This window comes from Mytilus edulis, chromosome 1 (assembly GCF_963676685.1).
Source record: "Mytilus edulis chromosome 1, xbMytEdul2.2, whole genome shotgun sequence".
NCBI lineage: Eukaryota > Metazoa > Mollusca > Bivalvia > Mytilida > Mytilidae > Mytilus > Mytilus edulis.
In genome coordinates this window covers 46,745,650-46,766,014 of record NC_092344.1, presented here as the reverse complement: position 1 = coordinate 46,766,014, position 20,365 = coordinate 46,745,650, and the positions used below count along the sequence as shown (strand labels likewise).

The 20,365-nt window shown below is 30.7% G+C and overlaps 1 protein-coding gene across 1 annotated transcript; it reads right to left on the bottom strand.

Moving 5' to 3' along the window:
• Nucleotides 1–7,740: 7,740 nt before the first annotated feature.
• Nucleotides 7,741–18,435, bottom strand: LOC139483489 (uncharacterized). Its single transcript, XM_071267513.1, has 4 exons — nucleotides 17,903–18,435; nucleotides 14,951–15,074; nucleotides 14,271–14,382; nucleotides 7,741–11,939 (listed from the first exon to the last, which is right to left on the bottom strand). Exons 1-4 carry the CDS (start codon nucleotides 17,983–17,985, stop codon nucleotides 11,920–11,922), a joined length of 339 nt encoding a protein of 112 aa, XP_071123614.1. The 5' UTR covers nucleotides 17,986–18,435; the 3' UTR covers nucleotides 7,741–11,919.
• Between the last annotated feature and the right edge of the window lie 1,930 nt (nucleotides 18,436–20,365).

The window sequence follows — 20,365 nt, the reverse complement described above, 5'->3', positions numbered from 1 at the left end:
ATTTCATCAAGTTCTCAATACAATTCATTCTATCCATCAACGTTTCAAAAAGTTTGTTCATGGTACAAAATGATGTGTAAAAACATAAAAAAAACATTGCAAGACAATTGAAATAAATTGATGTTGATAAATAAAGGCAAGAGTAGTAAACCGCTGTTCAAAAGTCATCAAACGATTGAAAGAAAAAAATCTTCTAGGAAAATTACGCAACGAAACAACAGAAACACTGAAGGGAATCAAAACAATCACAAATGCAATATACATGGAAACGAACTATTTGCTAACAACTGTCATATTCCTGACTTGGTACAGGACATTTTAACCAGGCCATTTTTGCAAATTATAGTATTACAATCAAATTCTTAATAAAATGCAATGCTTAATATTTAGTGAACGCTTTGAAATGAATGCAATATTTCCCCTTCAGTGCTTAATAACAATTGATTATATGAATTTAATATTACTGAATATGACGAAAAATATAATTGTTACCTTGTAGATAAAACTCATCATAGATATCAGGATTGAAATTTTGTATTTTCGCCAGACACACGTTTCATCTACAAACGACTCTTCAGTGACGCTCAAAGCATAAACAGTTAAAGAGCATACAAGTTTCATGTTTCTTTGTATTTTGAGGAACTGTTATACAAATGCATTTAGGGATGCGCCATATCAGGTTATCCTGGTGATTACATGAAACGTGATGCCTTCCATGAGTCCTTCATATCAAACTATCGATTTTTACTCTTCTCAACCTTGCTTAGCTTATAAAATAAAGTCTGCTTGCAAACTGAAAAAACAAAACAAAACAAAAGACTATTCTGGCGTATTAAATTATAATCCTGGTACCTTTGATAACTATTTACACCACAGGGTCGATGCCACTGCTGGTGAACGTTTCGTCCCCGAGGGTATCACCAGCCCAGTAGTCTAGTCAGCACCTACATGAATATCAATTATATGGTCATTTTTATAAATTTCCTGTTTACCAAATTGAATTTTCTTATCCTAGACATAAATTTACCCTACCCGCATTTGGCACAACTTTTTGGAATTTTGAGTCCTCAATGCTCTTCAATTTTGTACTTGTTTGGCTTTATAAATCTTTTGAATTTGAGTGTGATGAGTCTGATGTGCACGAAACACGCGTCTGGCGTATTAAATTATAATCATGGTACCTTTGATAACTACTAAGACATATCTCAGACTCTACATCGAAGGTATCCAAAGATAATATTAGCAAAGATGTCCTATTGTAGTCCCAAATTAAATTTTCTCGTTGAAGAAAAATTATGCAATTATCAACTATAACATGTATAATATACAAAATTAGTAGGATTTGTGTTTGCTACATTAGGTTTCACACGTATTTTAAATCAAGTAAAAGGAAGGAAATAAAGAAGAAAATACAATTTAAAATTAATACAATTTATATCGTTGAATTGCGTACACATACATCAACTGTAAAATATACGTTTAGAATAATATGAATAATTAGATGAGACGAACTCAAAGTGTCAAGCTGTTTAGATTTTTGAATTCAAAAGGGAATCTCGTGTAATCGTGGTATAATAACTCGATACATAAATTATTTATTACGTGTGTGCGTAAGGGGGGTATGGTTTCACCCGACTCAATTGTTTTGACGAAAACAACTTATCAATTTTATTTTAAATTTGAAAACAAACAAACTGTTCTTATATATTTATTGCACCTATCCACCCCACCCCAATCCCCTCCCCCGAATTTCAAATATTTACTATGTCAGTGCATGATGACGGCAGTCATGTTTGTTTATATGCTAGGACATTAAAAATTTATCCTAAAAGTTAAAATGGTCTTAAGACTATTATAAGACAACCTATTAGTAGTCCTAAAGTTGGGACAAAAATTAGGAGATATCCTAAGATAAGATCTTTTCGATAACACGACTAAGAGCAAAATAATCTCCTATGATGATCTTAGGACATAACTTAGTCCTAAAACACATTCGATGACACGGCCCCTGATCATTTTTTTTTACTATTGTTACTCCATGATATCTTATAAACAAAATTCAACCAAGACTGTTAAATATTTTTCATAGTCAAAATAAAAGCAGGATTTTTTGGCAACATTGGTGGAAAGATATGTTTAAAGTTGCTGAACATCCCGTTATGGGCCTGGAGCTTTTTATTGAAAATAAGAAAAATATCAATGTGTTATGTTTTGCTACAAAAAAAAAGCATGTGACTAGTCCTGAATCAACTTTATTTCAGAAAATTTATGGTCCAAATACACTTAAAATCTTAATTTCATTTGCAGATAAATGATTTGCTTTGTCACAACATTTATACCCCCTGATTTGTTATATCACTGAAACCGTTTGTACGGCTTTTAATGCAAGTTCATTATCGGTATTACAATTTCCAATAATAACTTTGTAGTAAAAGAGTGTATTATCTATTTTCTGCGTGATATATATTTAATGTAAAGAATCTTATTTTACATGTTTAAATATTTCACTTTCACATCAAATAGCTTGGGCTTTGGGATTTGTGTTAACAGCAAATTAATACATGTACATCATAAGAATAACTGATTTTTAAATTTGTGCATATATATTACAGTGAATTTGTATAATTAGGGATTATGTAGAATCCCTGGTTTTTCAGGGAATATGTAGAATCACTAAAATCATTAGTGATTATATATAATCCCTGAAAATGACCTGTGATTTTACATAATCACTGAATATTTTAATAATCATTCTACAAATTCCCTAATATGATTTCAGGGATAATGTATTATTAAATGATCCTTTGTTTGATAACCAAAATTAATATAGACAAATTATATTTTTTTCTTTCATATTCCTTGCCAAATGAAATAATTTTGCTTTTAAACACAGAGGATGATCTATATAAGTTATAACCAGCACAGGGTTTCGAGATAAAGTTGAAGACTTCAAAATTAATAATATCAACATTCCCTTGATATAGATAACTTTATATGTATTGTTTGTTTATTAAAGTCCAGCGTCAAATGGATATTCATGTTCTATTTGTAAATCCACAGAGCATGTTATGTGTGGTACATGCAAAAAAAGTAGTGAAGAAGATTATGAAATATATGGTTGTTTTTTTTGTTTTGTTCAAATGAACAAGAAATTCAAACTGTAAGAATTTAGGCATGTAAATGTATAGAAAAACAGGCAGAACTTAGGATTGACAAATAGAACACAATTTTAGAGGAAGCTTGCATTTGGTGTAAAAGAGGGACGAAAGATACCAAAGGGACAGTCAAACTCCTAAATCTAAAACAAACTGACAACGCCATGGCTAAAAATGAAAAAGACAAACAGAAAAACAATAGTACACATGACACAACATAGAAAACTAAAGAATAAACAACACGAACCCCACCAAAAACTAGGGGTGATCTCAGGTGCTCCGGAAGGGTAAGCAGATCCTGCTCCACATGTGGCACCCGTCGTGTTGCTTATGTGATTACAAATCCGGTAAATAGTCTAATTAGGTAGGTCATATTCTCATAGCAATTCCACAGGGTAAAAAAAGGAAAGGGAAACAAAAAAAAACATAATGACTATTGTTCCAAAAAAGTGTGAAAAAGGATATTGCCTGGCCACAAAACATGGTGTCTTTCTTGCTCGAGGAAGTTCAAGTTTGCAAATTCCCAATTATTGTTTTTATTCAATTTTTTAGGGGGGTGGCCTTCTGACATTCGGGTGTTTTTACTGAACAATTTACTTCTCTTAAGCGTGTCGTTAAAATCTGATTTGATATGTGCAGGAAAAGGTTTTTTAAAATGTGGATATTGTGGTAAATAAAGGCAACAGTAGTATACCGCTGTTCAAAACTCATAAATCCATGGACAAAAAACAAAATCGGGGTAACAAACCAAAACCGAGCGAAACGCATTAAATATAAGAGGAGAACAACGACACAACATCGAAACGCAACACACACAGACACAGACCAATCATCAGACAAAACACCACGAGAATAACAAATGTAACATGAAAACCAAATACATGAATTTGGGATAGACAAGTACCGTGCCACGTCTTATCTCAATATCTCAAAAATAAGAGAAAACACAAACGACTCAACGTTAAAATGCAACACAAAGAGAAACGAACAATATATAACAATGACCATCTTCCTGACTTGGTACAGGACACTTTTAAAGGGGAATAAAAGTGGTGGGTTGAACCTGGTTTTAAGGCATGCCAAACCTCGCACTTTAATGGCAAAGTTAAATATAACATTGAAATGACAACATAATATTACAGGACTACAATACAAATAAATAGGAGAACATATTAGACACAGAAAAACATGATTAATAGATAACAAAAAGCATCAGGTTTAAAATTCAATACGCCAAAAACGCGCCTTGCCCACACAAGACTCACCAGTGACGCCCAGATATAAAAGATCGAAAGTGAAAAAAGTACAAAGTTGTACAGCACAGAAGATCAAAAGTTGAAAAGGTTTCGCAAAATACGGCATTGTTTTTATGCCCGGGATAAGAACATTCTTATTATATAGAACAATTCATGCTATTGCAAACAGTAAATTTTATCAAATGAATATGAAAGAGATATACACAAAGAAACTAAAGTATTAACTAATTACAGAAAACTAAACCTGAATACATAACGCCTAGATATAAAAGATCGAACGTGAAAAAGGTACAAAGTTGTACAGCACTGAAGATTAAAAGTTGTAAAACTGATATGAAGCATATTATTTTAATATATTGTATTTCACGTTTTAATATAGTGTGCCTAACATCTAAAAAAAATGGGTTATCATTTTGATATATTGTGCAAGCAGGGACATCGGCCACATTTTTATGTTACTTTTTAGTGATGTTTTTATGCGATTTTATAGAATAAATTAATAATTTATTTTACTTTAAATTCATTTTCTTTATAAATAAAACTGTTTCATTTCAGTTATTATGTAGAATTCCTGACGTTTTATCTAGTGATTATACATAATCCCTGAAAATTTTAGTGATTATATATATTCCCTAAACTAGCCAGTTATTTTACATAATCCCTGAAAATTTCATGGATTCTACATAATCACTGATTATACAAATTCACTGTAACATATATACACCGTAACATTTTTCCGTTTTAAGCCCTTTATAAGGACTTTTAAATAACTTTGTCTGTTCTATGGTCGATTTGTTGTCTCTTTGACACATTCCCCATTTCCATTCTCAATTTCAAAATAAATTAAGTTCATTTATTTTATTGAAATGGTAGACCATTTAAGAATGTGTCATATATGCATAAAATATTTGAACGTATGTCAATCAAATAACAGATAGGTAAAACAACAACAAAAAGAGTATTAATATAAAAACAAATCTGTATGGATATAACAGTAATTTCCTTAAACTACTGCTATATCTAGTGTTTTTACCTACATTATGTGTGATGTATCACATTGAAAGATTGTACTTTCATTTTAGATACTAGTACCTGGAAATTTGAGAGTAAGGTTTACTAAAAATGAAAAAAATGTAAATAACTGATAAAATTTATAAGTATACCACACAAAAAAAAGTTATTTAAATATTGTTTTCCGTGTGCATAGTTGTGTGCATAGTTTTTGAAGTTCAGAGATCTGTAGAATGTCATCATGATTGAAATCATATTTAAATGTATTGTATATTTTAAATGCAGTGTAATTGAGAGAGTTTATTGTTATTGAACACATATTCTTCACGATATGACAAGATTCAAACATCAATTATAAGATAATATCATTGTGTGGAAAGCTAGAGGGCTTCACCAGAAATCTGAGAACAGTGCACACTACCCCTATTTAATAACACGAAAGAAAAAGTAGGCACAAGTAAATGAATACGTAGACAAATCAATTAAATATTAGTATATAGAAACACGGGTGATATCAAATGCTCTTAAATAAAACGGCCTCCGTTATCGAATATGGTAATTGGTATAAATAATTAACTTTGTAATAACGATTAATAAATGGTTGGTTTGACCTGATTTTCTGTCTAGCCAAACCTCCCGCTTAAATGACAATGTTTTCAAATTTCGCTAAAATTACAAAACTATGTGACAGAAATACAGCTCAAACAAACGCAAGAACACCTTCACAGAGAAACGCACAAATAAATAATATAAAAGTCACAGAAAACGATTTATCTGCCTTAGTCCTCTTTGCCATAGTTTTTGTCGAGCCTGCGACTTTTGTCACAGGAAGCTGGACATATGGATAGTGATCCGACGGCGGCAGTATCAGCTTTATATTTTAGAAGGTGAAAGACTTGGATGCTTCATACTATGTATATAGATGCCTCATGTTACGAAGTTTCCGTCAGTCACATGTCCAATGTCCTTGACCTTATTTCCATAGTTCAGTGACTACTTGAAAAAAAGTTCCATAGTTCAGTGACTACTTGAAAAAAAGTTCAATAGTTCAGTGACTACTTGAAAAAAAGTTCCATAGTTCAGTGACTACTTGAAAAAAAGTTAAGATTTTTTGTAAAGTTAAATTTTCTCTTATAATAAGTAGTAGGATAACTATATTTGGTATGTGGGTACCTTGTAAGGTCCTCGTGCATGTGAGACAGTTGTCACTTGATCTCGACCTCTTTTCATGGATCGGAAAACAAGGTTCAGTTTTGGTGGTTAATTCCATATCTCAGATACTATTAGCAATAGGTCTAGTATATTCGGTGTATGGAAAGACTCTAATGTATACATGTCCAACAGGCAGGTGTCATCTAACCTTGATATCATTTTATGGTTCAGTGGTTACAGTTAAGTTTTTGTGTTTTAGTCCGTTTTTTCTTATACTGTATGCAATAGGCTACTATATTTGGTGTATGGAAAATATTTTATGATCTATATGTCATTTGCGCAGGTTTTATTTGACCTTGACCTCATTCTCACGGTTCATTCCTCAGCGTTTAGTTTTTGTGCTTAGGTCTGTTTTTCACACTATAAGCAATAGGTCAACTATATTTGCTGTATGGAAGAACTGTTAGCTGTACATGTCTGTCTGACATGGTTCATCTGACCTTGACCTCATTTTCATGGTTCATTGGTCAATGTTTAGTTTTCGTTGTTAATGTAACGTTTATGTGTCAGTTGTAATAAAGCTTTATATTTAGGACTATCAACATAATATCAAGGATTAGTAAAGAAGGCGAGACATTTCAGCGTGTGCAAACGTGTTAAAATTCATTACGGAAAAAGTAAAATCATGAAAATTCGAAATGGAAAGTCCCTTATCAAATGGCAAAATCAAAAGCTCAAACGCATCAAACGAATGAATAACAACTGTCATATTTCTTACTTGGTACAGTCATTTTTTTCTGTAGAAAATGTCGGATTGAACTTGGATTTATAGCTAGCTAAACCACTAACTTGTATGACAGTCGCATCAAATTCGAACTGTTGCATTTATACTGAGTCTGGATTCGCATGGAAGGTGATATACGCATAACATAAACAAGTACACTTTCGACGCATTTGGTCTCGCAATGTATGTGTTTAATAAGAGTCCCATAAGATTTACTTTGTATTGTAACAGGTCTTTTTTTTTGACGTTTTGTGATTACTCATTATTTTGGATCTATGTGTTCGGTATCGTTGTCAATGTTGCCCGTTAACATAGGGAACTTACTACAATAAAAAGTTTCTCCGTAAGCTCACTACTGTCTATATAATAGCAACGAAGTCTGTTTAATGTTCACATGTTTAATCAACAGTACATTTATATATAATATATGTAAAAGTTCACAATTATAATTTCCAATCCAACTTCATCCTCATCTATAATACAATTTGGTACTTCAAGGTACTACTCCAATATCAAGTGTCTCTCAAGATCGTTCTATGAACTTCTGCTCTTAATTTGGACTAAACATTGCTTTATGGTCGTAGAGTAGTTTGATAAACTAATAGATGCTATTGCAACTCTACTGTGCAACTCATGTACCGTATAAGCTGTCATATTAATCAAGATGAAAGATCATTACACTGATTTAATACTGACCATCAACTCTTTGATGTAATTGACTACGCCATATAACTCCCCGCTTAACAAAAAAACTAAAAAAAATTATGATAATAAAGTATGGGAGGCAATGTGAAAAAAAAAATCAATTTTCTTTTACTAAAACTACTTAAAACATCTAAACTAAGAAAAAACAAATAATAAATCAAATAATAAATGTTATGCCATGTAATTTATCATTTTACATCGTGAACAGTTGTGGAAAACTTGCAAACAGATTCTCTTAAAATCTGAATTATCCTTTCAACTTTTAAACTTTTGATGTTTTGACCACATAATAAGGCATTAAGACAAAAATCATATAAAAATATACAAAATAAAAAATATATTGAACAAGTTTGACAATCATTAATCTATTCAAATACATTATAGTAAGGTCTAATCGCAATTTTGTATCGTTAATCCAAGCGTAAACTAAATGGTCAAATAATTAAAATTATAATCAACTTATTACTATCTCTGGACAATCAAATTGATCCATTTAAACGAAAATCAACATCTCGTTAGCTGCATTTCCTTCATTACTATGTGACCGTATCACATTAGAATGACCAAAATTGTCAATCAACTTCATGTGCACTGCCATGTACATGCATTATAATTATAAGAAACCCTTGACTACACAACTACACACAACATGCCCACTCTCATAATGACAAGAGATTAAAACTAGCAATGTTATACACAAAATCAAACGAAATTAACGCAAAATAATATACAATTTAAAAACGAAATAAAAAATACAAATTCAAAAAAAAAGCTTTAAAAGTAATTTACAAAAATAAAAATAATGTCCTCATGACGTCATCGGTTTCAACATTTTGTGCCACTTGACTGTACGAAATTGTCAACAGGAATGTCATCTTTATTTAATCCAAACAACGCACTGGTTGGTGGTTTCAGATTGCGCGGGTCGGGAGTCAAAACTGGTTTATACATATGAACATTGTCACCAACACAACAGTTTAAATATACACGTTTACTGCTAGTCTTTTACAACATCTCAGGTTTGAATTCATCGAAAATTCTCACGAGAGTCTTCTCGAATGTTTTTCAAAGTTTGAATAATATACTCCTTAGTAAAAACGTTAACATTCATCATAATGGTTGGCAAATGCGTATCCAGAAAAGATGGAAAAAAATACCGACACAAACAAAGCTTCCCAATTATATACATTCAAGTTACTAACATTATGGCGTATACAAAGTTGTCCTAATTTATTTCCACGCCTACATTTTCCATTTCACCTATCCTATAGTTTTACTATAGTGGAAACGCACTGTTACTGCTTTCTGCACACACCATGACTAGGCGCTATTGTCCCAATTTCGCGTTCTAAAATATTCGTTCAGCATTGTAAATTCGGATACCTCCACCAAATGTAACGGGTCTTTCTTTTGTCGTTTTGTACCTATTCATTATTTCGGATCTATGTATACGGAATCGTAATCCATGTTGCCCGTTTACATAAGGAACTAGCTAATGCAAAGTTTCTTCGTATACTCACTACTGTCTATATAATAGTAACGAAGTCTGTTTAATGTTCACATGTTCATATGTTTAATCATATAACAGTTCATGTATATATAATATTTGTAAAGATTCACAATTATAATTTCCAATCCAACTTGTTATTTCATCCTCATCTATAATACAAATTGGTACTTCAAGTTACTACTCCAATAAAAAGTTTCTCACAAGACCGTGCTATGGACATCTGTTCTTAATTTAGACTAAACATTGCTTTATGGTCATAGAGTATTTGGATTAACTTGAAGATGTGATTGCAACTCTACTGTGCAATTCATGTACCGAATAAACTGATAATGTACTGACCATCAACAATTTATTGTAATTGACCGCGCCAAAGTATACATGCTTACATCAAAATCTATGTATCAAAACAAAACAAAAAAGATGTGAGTAAATATAGCTAAAACAACTATATAAATGATTATTCTCATAGAATACACTTATATGAACGTAGTAGGATAGAACGTCTTTCGTAGATATATAGCAGGACACCCTTTCGTGTTGTGCACGATGTCTTCATAATTTGCTAAACACAACATTATTCTATGAATGTTCTACATGTAAAGTTATTAAGAAACATATTATATTTCTTTTAACAATAGCCATGATGAAAAAGTATTACAAACACTTATTTTGAACGTTGTCCATTTCAAATGCATCAGTACCTACAGGATTAGTCAGTTTTATATCTGCAGTTTTACGATTTGCAAGGTAAACAATTATTCAATTCGTCGTCCGTCAAAAGTAAAATCACAAAAAATGCTGAATTCCGTCAGAGATAGTATATAATATAACAAAAAGTGATGTAATCAATACGTCAGAAACCCGACGAGCGGATTATTCTGTTTAAGAAAAGCTACCACTAAAATTAACAAATTTATCGTCTGGTTGGTCAGATTTTAACTCCTCAATCACAAATAGTTGACAAAACATTTATAGATTATATAAATAATACTATAATTGTAAAAGCTAGTTACAGAAATTTGATGACAAATTGTAAGTCGTGGTATTTTTAATGATCAGGAATGGATGAGAATTGTTCAGGAAATTGGAATGTATACTATATAATATATAACTGGAATATAGAGTAATAATCTTGAAATAACCTTCTGTTATCTTTTGTGGGTAACTACATAAATACTACACCCCCTTAAGGAATTTTTTTATTCGATACCTTGTAAACAAGTTTTACATTATCGTGATTTCTGCTAAAATTCGTTGTGTTATCTGGGTATGAGTACTAGTTAGTTGCTATATGAGATCGTAATGAAAGTAAAAACAAACTATGTTCTTCTTACCGGCGTTTTGCATTTGCGCCGATCTGCATTTCATTTGCGTCGTATTTTTCTTTCATTTGCCCCTATTTATTTTTTCAAATGTTATGAACATATATTTGTCATAATTGTCAATAACGAAATCCATCTTTTCTTTTTCTGGCTTACGTACTGATACAATAAAAAAAACATAAACATAAATGAACAACTTTCATAAAAAGATTTAACCAATATACCTTTACGGTATAGTCCATGTACAAGGTTTAACTCACCTGTGTTAAACTGTAAATGCAATAATGAGCAAATATAAAATCTGCGCAAATGTAAAAATGAAATCGGCGCTAATGTAAAAATGAATTCGGCGCAAATGAAAGAATGAACATTTTAAAAATCGGCGCAAAGTTCATACCCCCCTTTTAACTTTTATTCGCAATCATTTCCAACTTTTATGGATTAGGTTTCTGAGAGAAAAATGAAACAATATTTAGACAAACTTTCAAACAAAGCAACCAATTATGGAATAAGCCAGGAGGACAACACTGTAAAGTTAGTTGTAATTTAAACAACAAATAAAGGATAATAATGACTGCATACGTAAAATGCATACTTTTATTTTCAAATTTGATGGAAAAAACCCTCATTTATCAATATCGCATGTAAAGTAGACACGTAACTCAGTTTCAAAATTGTTCTTTAGAAATAGCCATAAATAGATTATGTACTATTTTATATTTTTGCTTTTAGGAATTTCAATGATATTTATTTAGAGATATTTGCCATAGATTAATATAAACACATAGCTGCTATCAGTGAAAAACTTCATTTTGAATCGTATTTCATGTGATTCAATGATTTTTGTTATAAATATCCCATAGAGGATGAATAATCATGTTACATCATATATTAGTCATTATAAACATATTATAAAAGAAAATGTAAGTAAATGATAATGCAAATTATTTGCTATAATTCTGATTGTTTAAAGATTAATCTTCTTCTGCTGTCCCTGCTCTTTTAAGCTTTCATATCTAGTTCTTCAAACAGTGCTGATCATCCCTATAAAAGAACAATACATTTATTAACTCACGAGATTTGGATAATATAGATCAGATAATATATACTAGTAAGTAAAACACCAAATTTTTCACAATTCAATGAGAACATTTTTATTATCTTTTGAAGAAAAAAAGAAGTACTTGTGTTGCAAATCATCAAGGGCCATGAAATTTAAATAATTTTTTTTTCTCCAAAAATAGGAAATGTTAAAGGGCACTAGCTACAAGACATATAAAAAATCTATTTTTTTTTGTTTTTCTGTTCAATCAATGATGAAAGTGAAATAGTGAAATAACAGTTCGCTTTTTGCAGCCAAAAAGGTTCAATTTTGTCAAATTACGCTAAGAAACATTGATAATTAGTTATTCACTTGCAAGTGAATGAGTCGACCTCTTTAAATCCGTATTCATGTGAACTTCAATTTAACCCCTTGCTATAAAATTGACAACGCATGCATTGTACGTGTACTGGTTATTTAAAGAAAAAGAATGTCAACAATGAAAGTGAAACTACGGTAAATCATTTGATTACTAATTCGATGCACATGAAATCATTCTTATACGGTTAAAAACATGAGAAACATCTATTTTTAATCTATAAAATAAAATCAAACAGACCTATAAAAATCCAATTGCACGTGTTGGTTTAATCTATTCATATCTTTATTTATGTTTACATCGCTTATATGGTCATCTGAGGTCAAATCGATAGTAGCCAGTACTTCGGTACTGGCATGAAAATACGGATTTTTTTTTGTGTTATTAAAATTTGCTGTTACAAAATGATAGAAATTATTATAAATTAAGGAATGTATCTACCTCATGTAAAGCTCTGATTCCTTTCACGGATTTGGCTATACTTTTTGGACCTTTTGGATTATAGCTCTTCGTCTTTTATATAAGCTTTGGATTTCAAATATTTTGGCCACGAGCATCACTGAAGAGACATGTATTGTCGAAATGCGAATCTGGTGCAAGAAAATTGATACCGTTAATTTTATTACTATCACTGGGTCGATGCCTCTGCTGGTAGACTATTAGTCCCCGAGGGTATCACCAGCCCAGTAGCCAGTACTTCGGTACTGGCATGAAAATACGGATTGTTTTTGTGTTATTAAAATTTGCTGTTACAAAATGATAGAAATTATTATAAATTAAGGAATGTATCTCCCTCATGAAAAGCTCTGATTCCTTTCACGGATTTGGCTATACTTTTTGGACCTTTTGGATTATAGCTCTTCATCTTTTATATAAGCTTTGGATTTCAAATATTTTGGCCACGAGCACCACTGAAGAGACATGTATTGTCGAAATGCGCATCTGGTGCAAGAAAATTGATACCGTTAATTTTATTAATTAGATGGCATCTGGACTAAAATAAACACGAAACGAACCTATATATTATCTACCCAGTGCTCTGTAAACTGTTTATTTTAGACTTTTGATAGTTTGGATAAATGTTTTACATCGTTATAAATCAAATATGAGAATTAAAGTCAAATCGGTGACCATGAATTTGACAGCTAGTTACCCTTTAATATGGATATTTGATTTCAAATTTGACACTCTCCATCGACGGAACAGTTTTGCAATTAATGAATGATAATCTGCAAAAGGAAATAATAAAAAACAAACAAGAGAAAGATCAAATTGACAGTTTATACTATTACACAAAGCCATGCATTTAGCCTAGTTTTGCATGTTTATTAAATACATTGTATAGAAACCAAGGATTTGTACAAACTAAAATGGAAATGTGTGTTAATATTTGAAATGACGAAAACCTGACGCAATAAGTAAACATGATGTAATTGTTATTATTGTTAATATGGTGCAATACCAGATTGTAACGTAAAAACTGTGTGACGTTTCATAATTCACTTTGGCATTCTATATCAATTTGAATTAATATGTCGATGATGCAGAAATCCGAATGGCTATATTTTATACAATTTTTTTTCCTTCTTCATTTTATGATATCAACAGCTTTTCACTATTATGCTTATAGGTACCATTTGATAAAAACGAAGCTGCAGAATTTGTTTTTAAAGCTTGAATCAACAAATCTTTAACTACTTCCCTTAATGTTGTGTCTTCTAATCAATAAAAATAATAAAAAGGATTATTCAAAACGTTTAACAATTGGTTGCCATGTAAGCCTTTGTTAAAAATCTATTCGAGTAACCATACATTGGGAGTTATCGTAATTCACCTCGGTTTACTAGTCTAGTAAATTACAAAGAACCAAGTTTTGACATTGTTAAAAATAAAATCAAAGATACAAGGTTAATAATATATACAAAACCGGTTCAAATAATATTTTTATATTTACCTTTCATGTCACGATGATCTCTCAGAATAAAATGTCTCCACTTTCGGGTCCATTTCCAATCGTCAAATCGTTCCGCTGTACCCCTACATATGGAGCATAATGAAACATCGTCCTAGAAAAAAATAGATGTCCTGATTTATGATAATACAAAAACCAAATATGAGAAACAGAAAACAACGCAAGTTAAAAAGTAAAAAAAGACACGGAATTTGTCTTTCTCTTTCTTAATAGGCAAAATCAGTTAAAGAAACATACTATATGTTATGGTAATTGGCATTTGGCATTTGACACTTGTTTTCTTAAGTTCATTACATTGACTTTGTAAAAAAAATAAAGATTTGTTAAGGTTAAAGAACATTCAAATGATACGTTATATCGTCGGACATGATGTTTAAATGAGATCATGAATATTAAGATTACAAAAGTTATACCGGTAATCATAACCTTAGACAGAGTTCCAATGTATCCACTGTACGTTACCACGCCAACAAACGTTACTATGTAGAAATAGCTAAATGAAGTGTTTGCTGACTAGTTTCAGAAATTTAAAAGTTCATTACGTGATTTTCAAAATAAGTTGATGTGAGGCAATGCAAAACGTTAACAAAGAAAAGAGATGTACAAATGTATATACATACAGTATTTTTGAACTTTGAATGTTAAAAACTAAATTGACGTACCAATTTCCGTGAAAGTATAGTTTCCGCTACAGCGTAAATGTCTGCTACCAAGACACACACATTAAACAATGTGATCACGACTATACTTATTATGTCCCCATCTGTAACTTTGGACCAGCCATCACTGTAATCCGAAAAATTGTTAAATGTTCACACTGTACTTAAATAATTTGCTAAATATCCAAAATGTGTATGATTCTTCTTAAAAAAGCAGCTCTTTTAAACTGCTAACTCACGAAAATAAAACACGTTAATTTGATTAAACTAAACTTAGTCTAATAATCTCGACTTGGACTATACGACTCAATTAGTATGCAGACAGACATGTCAACGTGTTTGTCCTGTTGATGGTATTTTTTTTTAGTTGAGATGCACATACTGTATGCCTACTAAGTTTATTAGTTAGACTTTAGCTATCACCTTGTTGGTATTTTTAAGTAAGATTTTTTCTATTAAATGCTCATTGGGTTGTTTGGTTGAAATTATATGTATTGTCTTTTACACCCTCTTGTATACGTCCAGTAAACCCTATCCTTCACTCGTATAGGATGAAAAATATCATCCCGTACTACCTGTCAGTGATGACAAAGTGAGTATCCGGTCTAAGTTGCATCTGTTTAGATTGGGATCCGTCTACGTTCCTTACATACAAACAGAAAAAGAAAGAAACAACAAAATTTAGAAATCTGATCAGATAAGGTTATCTCACGACGTACTTATAAACATTTAAACTGTGGGATCACCAAAGGTTCTCAACGCCTAAATCAAATAGCTGGAATAATCTTTGTGTTTTGATTTATATTGAATACATAAACGTTCTTTACTTGTGCTTTTGTTATGTTTTGACAATCAATTTCATAATATGATATCGCACGTTCTTTCAGACAAAATGACTCTAAAAGTTACAATGCATAAGTTGATCATTTAGGTTTTTTCGGACGTCAAAGCAAATTAACAATTCCCGATGTCGAATTATGTCAACTTTTAAATTTTATCTGGTCTAAAATCTTATTTTAGAACAAATGCATGATTCACTTTCAAACGTTGTGCAAATACAAAATATATAGACAAAATATACTTCTGTCCTGTCTTTTTCGTACTTGTAAGTTATTGGATAGTAAAAACGCTAGTTGGATTAATTCTTGTGAAATTTGGATTTACGTTATTGTATTGGTAAAATGTATAATTTGATGTATATAGGAAACTTGCACTGCTCTGCTAACTGCTATACTTGTGAAAAACCCTCAACAACAAAAGGTATTCAAATAATTTTTTTTTTTAGATCGACCCAATTTACATATTTATGGACGTCTTCGTACATTTTTTAATCGCAAATATAACATTCTGTGCATTGTAGTTCGTTTATTCATTCGTTTCTTTTGTTGTTGAATTTGACGTCTTACTGGAAGCGATTCTTTGGTCAGGTTGTTATCTCACTGAAACATTCCCCATTTCCATTTTCTACTTAAACATGTAACCTACCAACTTTTTTTGTCTGTCTTGGATTTATTTGGCTTAAACAATCTAAGAATATAAACTACACTAATCTTGTTTTTAATTTTAACGAACGTAATCTATGTATTACTGGTAAATAATTAAACCAGGGTTATCGTTTCCATAAATTACTTAAAACCTTTACTATTTTTTTCCATAGATATACAGATTTGGTTTTGAAGTTTGGTTGTACCTGCAGAAATCGTATTTCAAACGGGATAGTACATCCTCATTTTTACGGAAATGTTGTTAACCGGAAATTTAGAAATGATCCTTGTAAACTTATTTCTCCTTTAAACACATTTTTTTCTTAAAGGTAACCAATTCAACACTGTAATCAGATCATTGAATATTGTTTTTATTGGTATACATATTGATTTTGTTATCAGTAAATTAAAAGCAAACTAAATATTACTAGTATGTTATATACATATACACATTCATGAATCTTGATCTGTCGATACCTGTATCTTGGCATTGCACAATGTCAAGTTTTTCTCTGACTGTTTATGACTTCTTTAAACTAAATCTATTGAATGTTATATCTGTACGGATTGCTATTTAAGTCTCAGATGCATGATTTTTTTTTATTAGTTGTTAGTGGCTTTGAACTAGCTGTCAGATAACTGCAAGTACTCTCAGATCTGTTCCTAGTGTCATTTTGTTGTTGGGATGTTCAAGTACCCGTTTAGGGGAGGTTGGGATCCCGCTAACATGCTTAACCCCGCCACATCATGTATTTATGTGCCTGTCCAAAGTCAGGAGCCTGTAATTCAGTGGTTGTCGTTTGTTTATGAGTTATATACTTGTTTTCTCGTTTGAATTGTTTTACATTGTCATATTGGGGCCTTTTATAGCTGACTATGCGGTATGGGCTTTGCTCATTGTTGAAGGCCGTACGGTGACCTATAGTTGTTAATGTCTGTGTCATTTTGGTCTCTTGTGGACAGTTGTCTCATTGGCGATCATACCAAATCTTCTTTTTTTTTATATATAAAATCATAGCCGATGACAAACAAGTTATAGATAAATTATTCAGTAGTTTTTACAGCAAAAGTTTTACGGCTGCCTACATTATTATGAATATGAATCTTAATGAATTTTTTAACTTGTATTGACATGATTTTTTTGAATTAATTCGGCAATTTTTTAGGATCTTTTTTTTTTTTGGTCTTACTTCTGTTTCGAGAAACAAGATCATCATTACGTCATATGTGTATGCAGTGACACAAATAAAACAAGGGAAGCAAACCTAAATGATAAGAACTAAATTATAACTGACGTAAGACATGTTTTGTTTTATCGGATCAAACATAACTCAACTAGATTCAATAAGGAAATGAGAAAACAAAATCTTACCAAAATGTCAAATTATAGCAGAAATTAACAAATAAACAAATAAATGATACTTTTATTTTAGATTAACCTATTCTGACTCATCTGTAATTACGTACTTACCTATTGAACATTAATTGAAATGCCGTGACTACATCCACAATAAGAATGAACAATGTAAACAACGCAAGCTTTTCGCTGTTCATGTTGCTGCAGTTCTCTCATTGAATAGTGTCAAATTCAATTTTCAATTTTATTTTTATTTTCCCCAAAAATACCAAAATGCTTTAAACCAAATAAACTGAAATTTCGTTAACAGAACGAAACAGTTTTGGGATCCAATATCTGAACTATAAATTTTACAGTCAGTACACATTTCGGTTTGTATTCTATATAGATGTACTTCCATTTGTAAAGAATTTTAATTCAAAGTCTGATACAATCGAATGTTAATTTATGTAAATATATATTCACCACTAAAAATTGTTAAATTTCACAAAAAAAAATGTTATATATCACGACACCTTTACCGTTTCAGTTAATGTATGTCTATAATTTCTCGGTATGAGTATACAGCTTTAACTGACAATTGCAACACATATGATATGCGCATATTATATATACTTGTATTCGGAAACGAAAGCAGATTTATTTTTAAGTCCCAGTAATCAGTATCAACTAACAGTTATTATTAGGAATGAAACGTTTCCTGTAATTTGTTTGTACTTTGAGGGAGAAATGAAAATAAATCAAAATGAAATATTTTTTTATATGTGAAACGGTTACAAGTTTGTTTGAAATAATCGTACACATAGTCTTATACATATATTCAAATGTAGTGATTTCTTTATTTTATTTGTTTGCCGCGGGAGAATTTTACAATTTAATTGCATATCTTTTTAAAACACGGGAATCACATTGTTGCTCTAAATAATGTATCGAAGTATGATGCAATAAATCTTTCAACTTCATTACGTCACATTAGTCCGTAGTTAGTGAATACATTTGCTTCTCGGAATTTCGTTATTGTATACATGTATATATGTGCGGCATATTTGTTGCAGTTTACAGTGCAGCAGTTTATAAACAAAAATTAACGGTAATGTTAAAGTATATTCTCAAACAAAAGCATCTTCGTTTTCGTCTATATTGCTAAAGATAATATTGAAGTTAAAGTCCAAATACTAGATAAAAGATGAGATGTTATGTTATGAAGCCTTTTTAAGCACTTGGTAGATACTGAACAAATATTTTTCAAGATAATAACATTTGTACAATTTTAAAAATTGATTATCAACTACCATCTTGGATATATGAATGCAAAAAAATAAGATAGATAATGCACCGTGTATTGCATTGAAAATAGAAATATATAAATATACTCTCGTCAAGTATACAAAAATAGCTTTATTTCACTTAAAATTGAAAAGTGAAAGAAAAAATTATGTCTTCACCGCGCTCATGGCGCTTGTCTTAAAACGGTTGTCTTGCATAACAATTTACATGATATTATCTATTTCTATAAACTATGTATCATATGATATTCAACATATATAATGAAATCCTACCTTTTTTATGTTTCTTGTATTTTTATATTTGTACAACATACTCAATTGTGTGGTTTTTATCGAAATTTTACATTAAATCTAGAAAAGGAAAAAATACGTATAAATACACATTGCTATTTATATTCTCATAAGTTATATCTTATATCTATTTCCTGAAAATTCTTACATTGTTACTTATTTCTATTTGCTTATTGTTTCGCACATAAGACAATAGAACATTGGTAAACCTTGCTCGTGCATATTCGAAAAATAAATGTATAGTCAAAATACTCATATAATACAGACCGGTTATAGCCAAACGAGTAAATACTAATATGGTCCGACTATACACGTAAGTGTCTTTATTTTGCTAATCTCTAGATGTTGACAAAAACATCATATATTGCTAAAACTTTACAAACACTTCTAACTGGAGATTTCTATGAGTATAGTTGATACCAGAGTTAACATAGCATAATAGATTTGTTGATAAGAAAATACATAAACTTAACTACCGCAGATAAAAACATGAACATTTTTGGCAATACAATAGAACTTTGAAAAATCCTATATCAATATAAAAGAATGCAACAGTCTGATATTAAAATTTCTAAAATATTTGATATTTATATAATTTGAATATTTCACCGTACGATGAAAATTGCATAGATATAAACACTATCTACAGATGAATTCCAAAACTGTGTTAAAACTTGAAGTCTGATGTATCTAGTCAAGAAAACGAAATAATAAACTTAAATATAGAGTTAACATCAAACCCATTAAAAGATTTTTGATACTTTATTATGGATACTATTTAAACATTGAACTTGCTAACTGAATATTAAAATATATTAAAAGACGAAGATAATTCTGTGTATGCGTAAATTTGGATAAAAACATTCAATACTATGTGAAGAAACGGGTTATTTGGAATTAGCGTAGCTAGTTATTTTTACAAGATTGATTTAATTATTCTGATTTGAAATGAAGGTGCACTTCTACATCTTATATCTTACAAGTTCTTTAATGTGTAGTA

Coding starts and splice junctions, on each gene's coding strand:
- LOC139483489 (XM_071267513.1), bottom strand. CDS start 17,985: ATGAACAGCGAAAAGCTTGCGTTGTTTACATTGTTCATTCTTATTGTG. Junction 15,075..17,902: donor TTTCAATTAATGTTCAATAG/GTAAGTACGTAA, acceptor TTCGGATTACAG/TGATGGCTGGTCCAAAGTTA. Junction 14,383..14,950: donor CTATACTTTCACGGAAATTG/GTACGTCAATTT, acceptor ATTTTTTTCTAG/GACGATGTTTCATTATGCTC.